The sequence below is a fragment of the Daphnia magna genome, linkage group LG2 (assembly GCF_020631705.1).
Source record: "Daphnia magna isolate NIES linkage group LG2, ASM2063170v1.1, whole genome shotgun sequence".
Classification (NCBI taxonomy): Eukaryota; Metazoa; Arthropoda; class Branchiopoda; order Diplostraca; family Daphniidae; genus Daphnia; species Daphnia magna.
Window position 1 is genome coordinate 4,266,748 of NC_059183.1, and position 17,065 is coordinate 4,283,812.

At 44.4% G+C, this 17,065-nt stretch overlaps 2 protein-coding genes and 1 pseudogene across 3 annotated transcripts; 2 read left to right on the plus strand and 1 right to left on the minus strand.

The window, feature by feature from the left end:
• The first annotated feature begins 263 nt into the window (after nucleotides 1-263).
• LOC123469841 lies at nucleotides 264-6,188 on the plus strand (annotated as a pseudogene).
• Nucleotides 6,189-7,852: 1,664 nt separating this feature from the next.
• Nucleotides 7,853-14,816, plus strand: LOC123470045 (nuclear pore complex protein Nup205-like). The gene is given in 19 exon segments (XM_045169574.1): nucleotides 7,853-8,150; nucleotides 8,213-8,685; nucleotides 8,744-9,514; nucleotides 9,574-10,001; nucleotides 10,064-10,213; nucleotides 10,270-10,493; nucleotides 10,555-10,651; nucleotides 10,717-10,922; nucleotides 10,984-11,239; nucleotides 11,308-11,515; nucleotides 11,588-12,113; nucleotides 12,174-12,188; nucleotides 12,190-12,748; nucleotides 12,807-13,150; nucleotides 13,250-13,600; nucleotides 13,675-13,910; nucleotides 13,976-14,484; nucleotides 14,487-14,551; nucleotides 14,621-14,816. Coding segments are annotated over 19 exon segments (5,631 nt in total). The 5' UTR covers nucleotides 7,853-8,015; the 3' UTR covers nucleotides 14,699-14,816.
• LOC123470044 (stimulator of interferon genes protein-like) lies at nucleotides 14,650-17,036 on the minus strand. 2 transcript variants are annotated; one of them, XM_045169571.1, is made up of 9 exons: nucleotides 16,837-17,036; nucleotides 16,408-16,569; nucleotides 16,285-16,344; nucleotides 16,035-16,228; nucleotides 15,685-15,916; nucleotides 15,477-15,622; nucleotides 15,236-15,407; nucleotides 15,052-15,165; nucleotides 14,650-14,983 (listed from the first exon to the last, which is right to left on the minus strand). In XM_045169571.1, exons 1-9 carry the CDS (start codon nucleotides 16,865-16,867, stop codon nucleotides 14,925-14,927), a joined length of 1,170 nt encoding a protein of 389 aa, XP_045025506.1. In that variant the 5' UTR covers nucleotides 16,868-17,036; the 3' UTR covers nucleotides 14,650-14,924. The 2 variants fall into 2 exon arrangements, with proteins under 2 accessions (XP_045025506.1, XP_045025507.1); XM_045169572.1 differs by having other exon boundaries at nucleotides 16,408-16,588; nucleotides 16,837-17,031.
• Nucleotides 17,037-17,065: the final 29 nt, after the last annotated feature.

Here is a 17,065-nt window from a genome sequence, read left to right on the forward strand (position 1 = left end):
GAGCAACAATGCGGGTTTGAGACCTAATATGCCAGGGATTGGGGAGTCTGGGCAGGGGCCACGAGGAATCGCGCCAACCAGTGGGATGATGATGCAATCAGTTCCCAGTCCCAGTGGAATGAATCAAGTGCCAAATCAACTTGGCCAGCAGCAACAGCAGAGAATGTCAATGCAGCAAATAAGACCGGATCATGGAAATGTTGGACCGCCTAATCAGACCGTTCTCCTCCTGGATTGTCACTGTACGGTAGTATGGGCACTCAATGAGCGCTAGTTCGCCCTTTCCCAGTGCCAATATGAACCAAAATGCGTCCCAACAACAGCAACAACAGATGCGTAATCGCATGCCTGCTCCACCATACTCAGTGAACCAACAGCAACAGTCGCAACAACGACAACAACCTAATCATGCAATGATAATGCAGCAACAACAACAGCAGCAGCAGCATCATCATCAACAACAACAATCAGTTCAGTCTTCCACTGACCAACAACAACAACATATGAATGAGCGCATGACTCCAAACGGAATGCCGTCAGCGATATGCAACAAGGGATGAACATGCCTATGCCGAACACCCCCATGTAGTAGCTTTGCTGATACCCCAGCACTATGCCAATGTCGGACTCGACTCCTATACATGGGGGAGGAGGTACATGAATGACGCTAATTGTGGATCTACCAAGGGGCAGTAGTATAAAATCTGAAATAAAGCATGAAGTGTCTTCTGGTGGCTACTTTAGTGTGAAAAAGGAAGATGTTGATCCACAACAAATGTTGCAGCAGGACGGCGATGCATTTGACGGACGAGACTCAGGATTAATCGAAGTCAAAACAGAACCTGTCGATGTTCCGGCTAGCGTTTCAGTAGCATGGAAGGGACGGAAGATATCAAGGAGGAAGAAAAACCTGAAATGAAAATGGAACCGATGGACGATGGCCATTTCGCCAATGATAATTCCTCCTCCTGCCATCCAGCCGCGTCTCACTGGCATCAAAGAAGAAAAAGAGGAGGCCTTCGGCCCTCTTTCGGCTGCTAGCAATACCAACGATACGAGCAGTTCAGATATGGCAAAGTGGGGTTTCGCGGTGGCAACTCGGATTCTTCTGTCACAACGCCGGGTCCGTCCGGCAGCGCCAACAATACAACATCAGCTGTTGCCATCCCGCCCATTGTCCGGCCGAAGAAGGCGGGCAAAATCGTGTTCTCACCTGACGAACTTCGCCAGGCATTGATGTCCACTTTGGAGAAATTGTATCGTCAAGATCCTGATTCCATCCCATTCCGCGATCCGGTCGATCCGCACAAACTTGGCATTCCTGATTACTTCGATATCATCAAAGAAACCTATGGATTTAGCTTACCATCCGGCGAAAGATTGACAATGGTCAGTACAAAGATCCATGGGAGTGTGTCGACGATGTCTGGCTGATGTTTGCGACAACGCATGGCTTTATAACCGTTAAACATCACGCGTCTATCGGTGTTGCACCAAGTTATCGGAAGTGTTTGAGCGGGAAATCGATCCTGTGATGCAATCTCTGGGCACTGTTGCGGCAGAAAGTACACATTCAATCCGCAGGTATTGTGCTGTTACGGCAAGCAGCTTTGTTCGATTCCACGCGACGCAAAGTATTTCAGTTATCATCGCTACACTTACTGCCTTAGAGTGCTTTAACGACATTCCCGGCGACACCGTATCTCTTGGCGACGATCCTACTCAGCCGCCAACGGTCATTCGAAAAGAACAGTTCACAGAATTAAAGAACGACGCGTTAGATCTGGAGCCGTTTGTTGATTGCGGAGAGTGTGGGCGAAAATTGCACCAAATTTGTGTCCTTCACATGGATTGCATATGGCCGCAAGGTTTCACCTGCGATAATTGTCTCAAGCTCGCCGGTGATAAGCGTAAAGAGAACAAGTACGGAGCCAAACGGTTGCTCACTACAAAGTTGTCGACGTTCATAGAAAATCGAGTCAACAATTTCCTGAAGAAGAAGGAGGCTGGTGCCGGTGAGGTGTCGATTCGTGTCGTCGCATCAGCCGACAAGATCACAGAAGTCAAGCCAGGCATGAAAAAGCCGTTTCGTTGACAACGGAGAAATGTGCGAAACATTCCCATACAGAGCGAAGGCTCTGTTTGCCTTTGAGGAAATTGATGGCACTGACGTCTGTTTCTTCGGCATGCACGTACAAGAGTACGGTTCGGATAGCCTAGTCCCAATACTCGACGCGTCTATTTAGCCTACCTCGATTCGGTCCACTTTTTCCGGCCGAAACAATTCCGTACAGCCGTTTACCACGAGATTTTGCTCGGTTATCTGGACTACGTCAAACAGCTGGGCTACTGTATGGCACACATCTGGGCTTGCCCGCCGTCGGAGGCGACGACTACATCTTCCACTGCCACCCGCCCGATCAGCGCATTCCCAAGCCGAAGCGACTGCAAGACTGGTATAAAAGATGCTGGATCGTGGTATCATTGAACGGATCGTTCTCGACTACAAAGACATCCTCAAACAAGCAATGGAAGATAATTTGAAATCAGCTGCAGAACTTCCGTATTTTGAAGGGAGATTTTTGGCCTAACGTTCTGGAGGAGGCATTCGAGAAATGGACCAAGAAGAAGAAGAAAAGAGGCGTCAAGCAGAAGCTTTGGAGGCGGCTGCGGCAGCCGTAAGCACGGACGAAACGGAAGCTGGACCGGATGGCAAAAGAAAGGACAAAAGAAAGCAAAGAAGTCCAACAAGGCCAAGGCAAACAACCGGAAAAACAACAAGAAATCCAATGCCCCACAGACGGGCAATGACCTCTCGACCAAGATCTTCACTACCATGGAGAAGCACAAAGAGGTATTCTTTGTTATCCGGTTGCACTCGGTGCAAGCGGCTGCTTCATTAGGACCGGTTGTCGATCCCGATCCGCTCATCCAGTGCGACTTGATGGACGGTCGCGATGCAATTTTGACTCTGGCCCGTGACAAGCATTATGAATTTTCCTCTCTGCGCCGCTGCAAATATTCATCCATGGCCATGCTGTACGACCTGCACAACCAAGGAACGGACCGGTTCGTCTACACTTGCAACAATTGCAAATCGCAAGTGGAGACTAGATTCCATTGCACTGTCTGCGACGACTTCGACCTCTGCGTTCCGTGCTACGAGAAGGATGGTCATCACCACAAAATGGAGAAATTGGGATTCGACCTGGACGATGGTTCGTCTCCTTCGGACTCCAAACAGGCCAACCCGCAAGAAGCGCGAAAATTGTCCATCCAACGCTGTATTCAGTCTCTTGTTCACGCATGTCAGTGTCGCGATGCCAACTGCAGGTTACCGTCTTGTCAAAGATGAAGCGCGTCGTCACGCACACGCGCTCTTGCAAACGCAAGACCAACGGCGGCTGCCCAATTTGCAAGCAGCTGATTGCTCTGTGTTGCTACCACGCCAAACACTGTACCGAGACCAAATGCATGGTGCCATTTTGTCTCAACATCCGGCAAAAGTTACGTCAGCAACAGCTGCAGCAGCGGCTTCAACATGCTCATTTCCTCAAGAGAAGAATGGCTGCCGTTTCCTCCATGAGTATTCGTTCGGCGTGCGGAACGGGGCCCAGTACACCTGGTCCGATGAGTTCGGGCATGGGGCCCTCATCGCCGCTGGAGAGTCCGGAGCCTCTGATATGATGGGCATGGGTGGTGGTCATTCTCATCACAACCAACCAGGAGCCGGGATGAAACCGGCGACTCAAACTCCACCTGCCAATGTGCTTCAGGTAAAGAGATTTGCTCTGGCCGCTTTATTTCTGTTTGTTTTGTTATTAATATTACTCTGGCACGGCGAACAAGTAAATATCAATGGCGCTCTCCATGCATCATTGATAGTGTTTCAAGTGCTAAATTAAACGTAGTGAATTCCAAAATCGGCGATTTCTTTGATTGCCGAGTATTTCACCCTCACTCACATTGTGTCATCAACAAAATTTGTGTTTTCTTCGTACAAGTTTCCTTGACTAGAAAAATAACATAAAAAAAATTGAACATTATTTAGGTTGTAAAGCAGGTCCAGGAAGAGGCAGCCAGTCAAGTGCCTCAACAAGGTGGTTTCGGAAAAGGCGGTATGGGCATGATGAACACGATGGGTGTACGGCCCCATCAGCATCCGCAGCAACAGCAGCAATCGGTTGGTGGCATGGGAGCCGTGAATCCGGCGATGGTGATGCCTCCTCCTCAGATGATGCAGCATACCCGCCCTATGAACCTGCAACCTGGTAGCATGCCGGGCAACATGGTCGGTGCTGGGATGCAAGTGAATCAAGTCGTCAGCGGACCTTCTGGGCCGAACGCTATGGGTGGCATGGGCGGTAATGGCGGAATGCCCATCAACAATATGCAGGGAAATCGTATGGGCATGGGTGGTGAGCAACAGTGGGGAGGTCCTCGCTTTGCTGGTCCAGCACAAGGGGGCGCAGTCCCCAATCAAGTAATGGGTCAACAGCAACAGATGCGGCCTATGGCACCCAACAGTATGATTGGAGCTCAACAACAACAACAGCCAGGTCAAGCGTCACCGGCCATGTCAATGGGAAACGCTCAAGGAGGAATGATGGGTCCTGGGGGTGGAGTTGCAGGCGTAGGGCCTAATGTTGCGCAACAGCAGCAACAGGTGAACGCCGTGCAACAGCAACCTCAGGCACAGTTGCAGCCAGGCAGTCTAGCACAGATACCTGTAGGTGCCGGCGGAATAGCTGTACCAGGAGGAGCTCAGCGTCCATTGCCGCAAGCCCTCCACCAACTGTTGCAGACGCTCAAGTCACCGAGCACGCCTCAGCAGCAACAACAAGTTGTACAAATTCTGCGTAGCAATCCCCAGCTGATGGCAGCCTTCATTAAACAGCGCTCTGTACTACAACAGCAACAGCAGCAAAATCAAAACCAACAACCTCAACAGGGTCAACAACAAGTGCCCAACCAACAGGGGCAGCAAGGTTCGATACCCAACAACATGCAGGCTATGGCACAACCGGGAATTCAAGCAGCCATGCAAAATATTCAGCAACAACAGCAGAATCAGCCCCAACAGCAAAACATGCAGCAAGGCTCTGGTCAGCCCGGTATGATGGGCAACGTTGGCATGAATGCAGGTACGAAATCTGGATTCCGATTTCTGATTGTTTGGGTGCAAATTCATTTTTTAATTCAAGGATTTGACAAATAATTGAGTGTTCCGTTATTTTACATAGGTCCACCGAATCAACAACAGCAAACTGTCCAGCAGCAACAACAGCAGCAGTGGTTGAGACAACAGCAGCATCAGCAGCAAATGATGGCTTTGCAGAGACAACAGCAGCAGCAGCAACACCAACAGCAGCAGCAGCAGCAACAGCAACAGCAACAGCAGGGCTTCCAGCAACCTCCTCCAGTACAGCATTTTGGACCAAGGGCAAGGCAACCGCTGCCGAGTATGGGTGGGTTCCCTCAGCAGCAGCAACAACAGCAGCACGGCTTTAGTGGAAACGGAGATGGCAACCAATTTATGAGTCCCAACAATCAAGGTCAGTTTGGTGAGACAACAACAGCCAACAATGCAACAGCTGTTGCAACAACAACAGCAAATGAAGAACACGCCACCGCCAACCATGTCGCCTTCGCCGCAACAACAACAGGGTGGCATGATGGTACCTCCTAACGTTTCTCCGCAGCAGCAGTTGATGCATACCGTCCGATCACCGCCTCCGTCTTTACCACAGACGGTACGTTTCTCCGCAGCCCAACCCATCGCCCCGGATGGGTCCGTCGCCGTCCCCGCGTCAGCCAGCGCCTTCACCCCGGATGGCAACGCAGTCCCCCATCACACAATGGCCGCTGCAGTAGCGGCCCAACAGCATCAACAGCAGCACCAACAGCTTGTGGGAGGGCACGATCCGTCCGACGCCCTCATGCAGTCACAGATGATGAGCAATGCCCAGGATCAACAACAGCAGCAGCAGCAGCAGCTGGAAACGCCGCAGGATCAGCTTTCCAAGTTTGTCGAGGGACTTTGATCGTTGGACTTGATCATCGCCTGTCATTCAGCATTAAGAACCGGGGAAGAGCTTTTTCAAAGGCTTGGGTATTCAGTATTAGGAGCTTCCTCTTGTTTTGTTTTGAGTTCTTCTCCGTTTGTTACACATTCTTAAGTGACCTTGACTGCAGCCAAGCAATAGCAAGTTAGTAGACTGAATGCTGTGGAAGGCGTTCGTCCATTTCCCTGCACCTTCTGTCCTAACCCACTACCAAAGCGCCTCCCCCTCTCAAATGGCAAAATGTAAGTGGACAAATACCCATCACACCATGCATATAGAATCTGGGCACACACAAGCGGCAAAGTGGTGGTTTTCTTTGGATCACGAATGACATTTTTTTTTTCATTATTATTTAATTTTTTTTTGATCTCAATTAAGTCTAGAAAGTAGACTCTACAACAGACGAGTTATGGCGAGCATCAAAGATTGGATATGTTTTGTGAACTTATAAGATAATATACATATGATGGAAATCTGTATAGGAAACAAAGAGGCGGCAAAAATGGAACGCCGTTCTTTATGTACGAGGAGAGTAAACAATTAAATTTAAAAAGGAAAAGAAAATTAGGAGGGTTTGAAAAGAAAAAAAAATAAATGCTCAATCCTACGATTTCCTCCATCCCTTGTCTCTTTTTCCCGTCTCCCTCTCTTCCTCTTCCCCTTCGCAGTGCGATTGACGGCTGGATTTTTCATTACCTTCTTTGATCCCCAACATGCGAATCTTGTATATAAATGTATCAAGGAAAAATACCCAAATAGGTGGACACCACCGTTCCTAAACGTCCTTCTCTTCACTTCAACTTATCCACTCTAGGATGATTGTCTTTTCTTTTTGATAATTTTGCCACAATCAGACCGTCGACCGTTTCTTTTTGTTTATGCGTGTGCGTGGGTGCGTGTCGTTGAAAGGAAAAACATCTATTCTCTCCCTGATCTTCCTCTTTTCCTCATTTACCTTGTTTGAACACCGAAATTTTTTTAAAAAAAGTAATACTATCGTATAAGAAAAATTCTGCTAATATCGACCTTGTGTGCGTGTGGGAGAGAGTGTGTTAAAAGGCAACTTCTGGCACAGCGCATCATGTCTTGTAAGTGTGCGTCTGTAATACGAAGTCAGTTGGATGACTGTAATGTAATCTGTACAGGTGAAATTCAACAAAAAACAAATTCTCAGTGCTATTATTCTATTTTGTATCGAGATGACGCGTTGGACTCGGTCTCCCAAATCGGGCGTCATTTATTTCTGAATAAAAGCGATGTCTACTTTGTAATGATTTCTTGAAGCGAAACAGAATTTTCCCGTATTTCCTTCTACTCCAAATCCACCACCACTCCTCCACAAAAAAAGCAGCTGAGAGCATTGCTTTTTTGTATAATGATAAAAGGGAACAACTTTTTGTGCTTGTCGGTCATTATTTGTCATTTCCGTGTGTGGTCGGTATTTTTTTCACTCTTATTTTTTGTGTGTGTTATACGTGACTGTTGTGGACATGATAATGTGTACAGGATAATTTGCAGTTCATTTGTAAATATTACTTGTTACTCTTTTGATTACAAACCGTCTGATCATTCTTAAGTAAGATTGGTGCTTTGTTTCTGTTTATTTAGATGACACATACAAGCCATTGGGTTTAGATATGGTTTTTGCAGAAAAGATAAATTTGTAAAAATCTCCATAATGAATAACATTCGAGTTACGCAAAGTTAACACTGCAGCCGGTTCCATTCGCCCACTGGCGGGAAAATGCGTTGGCCAGAGGGCGTTTGTGATAGTAATCTAGATGGCGCTGGCTTCAGCCACCAGCACGGCTGTATCCTGGTTTCTCACAGACGAATTCGAAGTTTCGAATCAAGCCTTTTTGGTCGAAATATTTTTTATCCACTGAATTGTTCTATTTTTTCTTGAAACGTCATAGTGTAGATACAAGTACAAGCTAACGTTTTAAAAAAATGTGGTCAAAGTCGAAAGACCTCCACAATGTGGTTGAAAACACAATCGGTAATCAACAATGTAACGACCTGGAGAATCTGGAGAAGGTTCTGAAAGATCACCGTTCAGATTTTTCTGCCCTTCTCAAACAACCAGTAAGCAAAAAAATAAAAAAAAATTAATTGTTCAGTTTTACCTTAAATTGTACTCTATTTAGGCTAAAAATCTTGATGACAGGAATCTTCTTCTGAAATCTGTTAAAGAGCCTGTCCTTTTTCCTGGAAGGAAAACAACTGCTTCACTTGAACAGTCATTTGTTGATGAGGCACTTATCATCTCAGATATGTTTAATCTAAACGAAAACATCTCAGTTGGGCTCCTACATACTGCAGAACAACAGATGCACTACTACCCAGATCTAACCAGGGGTTTAGTTTCAGTGCTTTTATACTACGATGCTAGACAAGCAATTGTAAGTTCACTAAAAATCCTCATACAAGCAAGGAAAGGTGTTTCTTGGGCAGTAGACACCAGTGACCAAGCTGTCAACTTAATCACAAAGTACACAGATAAGTTGGTGGAGAAAGGCTTGGTTGATCAAATTATAGCCCTGTTAGGGCAGCTTATTCCTGAAAAGGAAATGAATTTGCTTCATGAAAATCGAGCTCTTGGAGGACCAAAACACAGGAGGTTTGTAGTAATACTGTTTGTCCCTAAATAAGTTTTAAAAAATTTTTTCTTTATTTAGACAAGTTCAGGATTTCTTCACTCAAATAAGGCAATCGTTAGCTGACATCGTATTTTATTTAGCTGCTCAAAATGGATTGACCAAAGAAGATACATTATTGCTAGTAAATTATCTAGCTTCAATCGAACAAATCGACAACGTCAATGTCACGCTCTTTATGGGGCTTCTATACGCCGTTGATATCAGCGCCGTTGTCAGAACGGAAGAAAGTGAAGACGTGGTACGCTTACTACCGATCACTTCGGAAAGCGGATTTGTTGCTTCCCTTCAGAAACGTTTAACGGAACCATTGCAATGGAAGAATGCTGGTCTTCAGGCTTCAGTTCAACTTGCCTGGGCAGTCACCTTGGCCACATTTCGCTCGCTTTCTTCCGGACTTTGCGCTCCGATTCAGTCGCAAGTTGACGAAGATGAGGCAATTCTTGACATCGCTCTAGACGGAAAGGCGCTGAACTTTTTGAGCCATCTATTGCAAACAAAAAATCATATCTACAAGGAAGAATTTTATCTGCGTCGCCTACATGCTCTTGTAACGGATTTGATCGTTCAAATGCCGCTAAAGATCAAAGATCTCCGCAACAAGGCTGATGAAGTTGCCCGAAACATCTTCGTCTATCAGCAGGAGGGCCTCGAGCCGCCGCCAAACTTGCCTTTACATTTTCAGTGGTTACTTAACTTCATAGCTGTACTGTATGGGGAGGATCCTCTAGAGCTGGAACTTTGTCTCGAATTCTGGTCCAGTGACATGGCCAATGCTGGAGTAAATTATAGGTAAGATCAAACATTTTTTGTATTAGACATCGTAAATGAATTCTATTTATGAAACCTAGGGTCTCTCAACGTCAAATGGCTCTCTATAAGTTTATTAGATTGGCCGGCGATTTGTTACCTCCATCTCTCTACATTTCTTATGCTAGCATGCTTTGTGGGCTAGCAAATGGAAAGAGAGCAGCACATCAAGCCTTCACGCTGCTAAAACAGAACAGCAGTGGTGGTCAAAGCAATCTGATATCCTGGGAGCATTTTTTCTCGTCACTTCATAGATACTTCAATAGTTTGCGCCAAGAATCACTACCAGTACCCGACACCATCTATCGCCATAAGCCACTAACAAAAGGCATTACGCCACAGGAGGTCCAGGGTTTGCAGGTGGTTTTAAAGTTAATGAGAATCATTCTACACCATGACCCTATTGCCAGGATATCTTTGGCTGAAAATCCAACCTGGATACCGTTGGTGGTAATGATCGGTCTGTTGGGTAGGTTCAAATTTTGTTTCGATTTTCTGTGTCTGTTCTGAAAGCCATATATTATCCCGTAGGCTGTGCTGTGCCATTGAGCTTAAAAGGAGAAATCATGGAAGTACTGGCAGCATTTGCACAGTCGCATGACATCGTCTACACTCTATGGAGTAGCATCGAAACAGCACAAATTTTATCGACAACCAGTGTTGTTTCAGCAAATGTCAAAGGTGTGTATGACATTTTTTTTTTACATTTGATTAATATAACACATGGAGATATGTAGGTATTCAGACGGAACTGGAAGACGTTGAGTCTCGAGCGGAAGAGTATCCACTGACCAGAGCCTTCCTAAAGTTACTGGATGTTATGACTGATGTTTCCATTCCATCCAATTTGGGAACGGGGCATAGAACCCCTGGGTTCGATCCATATCTATTCTACGTCAAAGATTCCGTTTTCCTCAGGTTCACTGGCAGGGCGTATCGCAATGAAACTGAAAAATGGCAGGTTAGTTTGGCATCATCAGTGTCTGCTGGGAATATTCTGATTAGCCGGTCGATTTTTACAGATTGGCAATGCCTGTGTCAAGCTTTTCCTGAAGCTACTTTCCAACTATGAACCGAGCGTGGAAGATTTTCAAGACTCTTACGTCGAACTACCCTCTGGTAAATACGATACGGATCCCCTTGTAGCAGTTTTTGTATTTTACATATGGTTCTTTCATCGGTAGGCGGCAATGCCATTCGATCCAAACAACCTGGCTATCACCTCCTGGTGCATTGTCTGCATGACTCCAATTTTCTGCGTCTTTTGCTTCATGTGGTAGATGAAGGTTGTCGCGTTTTAGATCTTTACACACCCACACTAGGAATAGAAGAGTTGGAAACGCTTACTCTCAATGTTCTGTTGCTGTTAAAACGTGTGCTGCAACTTCAGGTATATTTGGAAGGGGAGGAATGCAAATGTTGAACGAAGTACATTTTTAATGAATTTTCAGGAAGAGTTTGTGGAACTAATTCGTCGGCTGGGTTCTGGATTAAGAGTAGTTACATTGGACAGCTTGCTATTGGGAATCAACAGCCGTACTGGCAAACCGGATCATATGGTCAATATTGGGAAGCTAGTGACGTTGAATCAACATCTTCCCCAACATGCGTTGGTTGCGTTACACATTATACGACGAGTTGCTGCAAATCCATCAACCCAAAATCAACTTCTGGCTCTGTACACGAAATCTACTGCCTTAACCACGGGTAAGTTTTAACTCTTTAAGTTCAAATTTTATAATCCGTCCCGTTCATCACCGTTATTCTTATTACAGCTATTCGTCACGGATTCGTTGAAGCTTTAGAAATGGAAGACCCCAACGATTCGCCAACGGTTCCGGTAGACCAAGACGGCGAAACTTCGATCGCTGGACAAGGATGTCGACTTGTAGTTCTTCATCTTCTTAGTGAAGGGATCAATTTACCCCATCCTAGTCTGGCCCATTTTCTTCTTGGTTTCAATGTTCAGGCTCCTTTAAGCAAGTAAGTTTTTTGCTAGTATGCAATATAAGTTTGTGCACAACAATTTACATGTAATTTGTTATCTCTTGGCAGAACCGTTCTGCAGCAACCTGGAATCCATGATCAGCCTCGAACATGCCTACATGCTCTTCTTGGCATTTTGGAGAAAAATATTCTCCCAATAGGGCACTGTTCGGGTGCCAATCTGCGGGCAACTGAATTGGCCTATAAGCTTCTCTATCAGCTCTGTTCACATCCAAATGTATCTGATATTATGTTAAGATTCCTGCGCTCGTCCAACTTCCTCGGTCGGCAGGTTGCTGCATTGCCTTTTGCTCCCGGAAGTTTTGAATGGTCGCAGCTATCACAGATGAGCTGGCTACTTAAATCTGTTGCTGTTGAAGTGAAAATTGCCTCGGACAAAGGCCTTCAGTCACACGTTTCGCGTCTAGCCTCACTCTTTCTGTACGAAGTGGATGAGACAGCCGAATCAGTCACTGTGGGAGATATCACTGACAGATCATTGTTGAGTGGCATATCTTTTCTTGGCAACCAGGATCAATTGGTCATGCGATCGAGACCAAAAATTGCTGTCCTTTTGGATGCTGTCAACCTCGAAGTAAAACATCCCTAGCAAAAGTCTAAGTGATTTGAATGTAATCAAATTCTTTTTGTTTAGGCATGTGAACTGACACCTCTCCACAATGGAATTCTTTGATCCGGGTGCTATTGAAGCATTGGTCAAGCAGTGTGAAATCGTTAGTGAAGAGGATGTTCAGTTAACGAAAATTTCGTTGCTCCAAAATCGGCTACGTAGCGAACTGGCTAACCTTACCAATGTGGCTCTTGGCCAACGCCAATTGATTGTACAAGAAGTCCAGAACATTCTTTCGTTCGTGGTTCAACGGAATAACATAAGGCTAGAGCTTTCGGCTCGTCGTTCTTATTTAGAAGGGTGGCGGCAAGTCTTGGAATGTCTTTTGGCCACAGGCTCTCTGAACGATCTTTCATACGCACAGCAATGGAATATCCTGACTCAGATCACTCAAGATATTTTCACCAAATGTTTGACAACAGACAACTCATTGCCAGATTTGGTTCATTACTTATCAGGCGTCATGGTGATCTTGTTGGCAGGATTACGAGCTTGTGCTTTGGAGGGTGTTAACGAAACCGGATCATCGTCCAACGCCACTCAAGTGCCTTCAGATTACGTAAGATGTCTTGACGGAACCATTTTACGGACTCAAAGTGGTAATTTATGATTAAATAAAGACAAACTGTTCTAGTTTTAATAATTTATTGAACTCAGCACGTTCAATGGCAACCCAACGAGGAGGACCAACATCTTCAGCTACAATAAATGTTATTCAGCGCCAATTGGTGGATTGGATTTTGCGCGCTAGTGGATCTGCTCATCGCGTCCGAACCAATCTGTACAGCGCTTTGCTAAATAGTTTAAGAATCAGCAATCACACAGCCGAATTCTACAAATTGGCTCCTGCATCATTGCTTCAGACTCTCGTCCGTGATTGTAGCAGTGGCCACGATGTACAGCGAATGTTGGCTCTTTCCCTTCTTGATCAGTTAGCCGCTGCCGACAACCAAGGACCGATTGCTACCTTCTTGTCTTCTCAAGGATATTTGAAACACATGGTACAAGCATTCAATGCATTGCTGATGTCGACTATTCCCTAGTCTTCAGCATTTGACCAATTGAATTGAAAATCATATTCCCTTCTTGTTACTATTAAGGTAAATTCCCTGCTCCAGTTGGACGTTGGATTGGTGGGTGCTCTAGAAATGCAGCCTAGTATGGACGGCTTACGTACCTTATATGTGTATGAATCACAAATGGGGCTTTTGACTCGATTGGCTAGCAGTCAGAAGGGGGCTCTTGTGCTCCTAGAGAGTGGCATATTTCAGCGCCTTTCAGAAATGTCGGTCTTTAGCCAACGTCCGGAAGTAACTAGCGGAACTATTGAAAATGCACCGTTTATCCCAGATACTGCCCATCGATTCCATCAGATCCTTTTCCCCGCTCTCCAGCTTTCCAACACAATGCTTACCGCTCTTGGAAGCCGGCATCGCACTGGAAGTTCGGAGGTGACTTCATATACGGACTCGATCAAAGCCGAGTGTAGTTTTTGCCTAATCCCCAGATTTTGTTGTCATCTTAGGTGATCCATTTCTTACTCTCTCATAGCGACACAGTGAGTGCGATTTTACGCAATCGGAACTTAGCACCGGTGTCTTCTAAGTTGGAAGAAACGGCATTGCTTACTGCCGTCATTTCACGAGCAGCCGGGTGGAATGCAGTGTATGAAGAATCCCCAGCTGCCATGGAGGTACGCGGACAGTTGAGTCGTCTCGAACAAGTGACCCTTAATCTATTGCCGGTTTATATTCTTGGTATGTAAATCAACAAAAACATTTTATTTTTGATTCCTTAAAAAATTTACTTCCCTTTTTCGTGATTAGGGAGAATATTTTGGCCGAATTCGGTCTTGTATCTAGCAAAGTGTGTTTGCAGGTGGCTGTTAACATTTTAAAACTCGCTCGATCTCTGACTACACAGAATCGTGCTATTTTCGCACCGAGCTTCGATCGTCCTAATAAATCATGTCTTTCCCTGGGAATCCTTACTAAAACCTTGATCAGCTCCTCAGCGATTTTGATCAGTGCACAAGAGAAAAGTGAAATTTGTCGCCGCCGATTAGACTCTATTCAAGATTTGACGACACAACAGCTGATGGAACTGTTGCCTGCCGATACAGATGAGAAACTGCCTGCTCAAGTCCGTCGCATGATTGGAGCCAAAACGCTAGAACAAGAACTGAAAAACTGGGAAGAACTCTTAGAACTCTGCAGTCTAGTGCTGGAATCTGCCACCTGGCTCTTGTGGCACCATATGGAACATTATTTCCAGTATAAGAAGTCATTGGCTTTCGGTGGATCATCAGCGATTTTGAGTCAAGAAGATCTTGGTCGATTAAAAAGGAAGCGCCGACACATCTTAATGCAATCTTGTTTAAGAAAATGAATGAATGCGAGCAGGTAACAAAATCGAGGAAATTTTTTGTTTTTAGAAGATGTTTGCTAACACAACTTATTTGTCCTTTTTAGGTGTACCTACACAGAAAAGGCCGTCACGGTTTTGTTCAAGCGCTACTTCGACGAGTAAAACGTTTGCTCAGCGTGTAATTTTATACTTTCGTTTGGGGGTTACAGTGTCTGAACAAGTGGTAAATTTTTCGTTGATTAAAGAGGATGTGAACATCTAAATTCTTCATGTTAAGCCAGTAAACTATTTTGGTAATCATTTGAATAGCTTAGTAAATTAAAATATTTTAAAAGGTAAATAATAGATTTAATAAGACGGGAAAAGATAGCCACGGGTAGTTTAATGGGGTCGATAAGCAAACTGAAACTATTGCTTTGTGTTTTGGACATGGTCGTAAATCATCTGGGCTAGGTTTGCGTTTTGATCTTTAGAGAGAATGAACGAAATAGATTAATTAAATGCGGTGAAACATTGCAAAGTTTTAACTTAATACCTTTGAAGTATATTATGTCATACATGTCCTTGCAGCTCGGATCGTCTTCAAGGAGTCGTCCTAATACTCGACAAAAAGCTTGTGCCTGTTGAGTTCGTTCGAATGCGGTGAGTTCTAAGCAACGTAAACAGGTTTTAGAGAAACCTAATTGATTAGGGATGCAATAGCACATATTAAAGTTTACTTGAATTAGTGTGTCCTATGGTATTCATTTCGTACAGGACGAAAAGAATTGATGGCATTTCCATCATGACATATACAGGGGCTTTGGATCCTTCAGGCTGGATTAAGTAAACAGTAGCTGAGTAGGGCCGCCCTCTCATTCCAGCTCGGCAAATAATAACGTCTTCCAGAGTCTAAAACGTATACCCCGGTGAATGATTCGGAGAACACCAACGATGAATATAATTTACAATTTATAATACCTTGACTCTTTCTATTTGTCCACATGGCGCCATATCTTGGAAACTCGGGGTACAAAAACACGTGTCAGGAATCAGTATTAACATCTTCTTAGATGCTAACTGGATTTTTTCTTCAAACTCGAAATGGGATGCACGATCTCGGAGACCTGGTTTTCAAAAATTTACATTTCAGGAAGAGATGTCAATGATAAGAGAAAGACGACACTACTTTGACTGTTTTCGCTTGCAGGAAGGATTATTTTTAAGAACCCATAATAGTAGGAATATGCCAGTCCGTGTCCAATAGCCATCACACGGTCATCTAGCAGAACTTCACAGTCAACAAGGTTCTCCGTAAGTTTCACTACCGAAATGAAAATAATATACAGGCCACACAATCCAAATGAAGTTGGCCAGTGTGAGCTAATTTCAGTCATCACCATGGGATCTGATGAGCTGATCTAAAAAAAGGGGAAAAAAACAACAACAAAACAATAACAGTAATGGTACATCTGTTTGTTGCTCTCTCTGTCTGAAGTTAAAAAAAAACTGAGCATATAGGGGAAAATAGTGACTCACAAACAATAGAGAAAGCAAAATGATGACAGTGAAGAAATTGGCAGAGTTTCGCGAATTAAATACGTGAAGTACCACCCGGGATATAGATCCATCGTAGCGAGTTCTCAAGTGAAAAATCTCTTCGGAAAACAGGCAAACACGACGAATAATCTCGGCCATTACAAATGTCATCCCAAACCACATGAGGAAGCCAACTGTAAAGAATGTTCTTTGAGTTACATAAACAAAAAATTAAATTTGTACTTTATACCTTGTACTGCAATTTGTTGAGATCCATGACCCTCATGTTTAACAGGGGGAAATAAGAATGCTAGAAAAGTTTCGACAGCATGTGAAAAATACTATAGTAAGGGAGACTTGCATAATTTAATACCAATCAAAAGCAATCCAGAACCTATTGTGAAAGCTAGTATCTCAGCTCTGTATCCACGGTTTTTAGGCATTCCACTAGGCTCTTGTTTTACTGGATTGCTGCTCGTTTTCTTGGGTTCACGAATTTTTGTTTTTCCAAAGTAATCAGTTTGAGGGGTCAAGCCTAAGGATCCCATATTTTACTGAAAGGAACAAACTAAAGTAACAGCGAACTAAACAGTGCTTGATGTTTTGCATCAAAAGCTTTGTAAATCACACTGCTGATGACCTGCCTACACCATAGAACTAATGTGTCTCAGGTTTCTTTCTACTCGACTGCGTTATGAAGGCAGAGTCGGGGTTTTTCAACTGATAACAGTACCAGGGGAGTCCCCTGCAAAACAGCCATCATCGGCATAGAAGAGTACCTGTCTCTATCTGTTAATTTTACCTTTTCCTGTATCATAAATTTTCAAGGGCATATCCTACGGAACGCCGTTTGACCCACTTGTTAATAGACAACTATTTTTTTTTAAATTTTTTTTATTTATTAGGTGTCACTGGCCATGGCGGGGAGCCACTGGTTACAGATTACGGGCCACGCATGGAGGACCTTATACACCGACATAACATATTGTATACATTTATAATAGACAACTCTTTTTCGATAGTTGTCCGTT

Excerpts from the sequence above, each read along its gene's own strand:
- LOC123470044 (XM_045169571.1), bottom strand. The coding sequence starts at position 16,867 with ATGCCCTTGAAAATTTATGATACAGGAAAAG. Across the intron at positions 16,570-16,836 it reads AATTTATGATACAGGAAAAG|GCTTGACCCCTCAAACTGAT; the intron begins GTAAAATTAACA and ends TGGGATCCTTAG. Across the intron at positions 16,345-16,407 it reads TTCTGGATTGCTTTTGATTG|CATTCTTATTTCCCCCTGTT; the intron begins GTATTAAATTAT and ends AAACTTTTCTAG.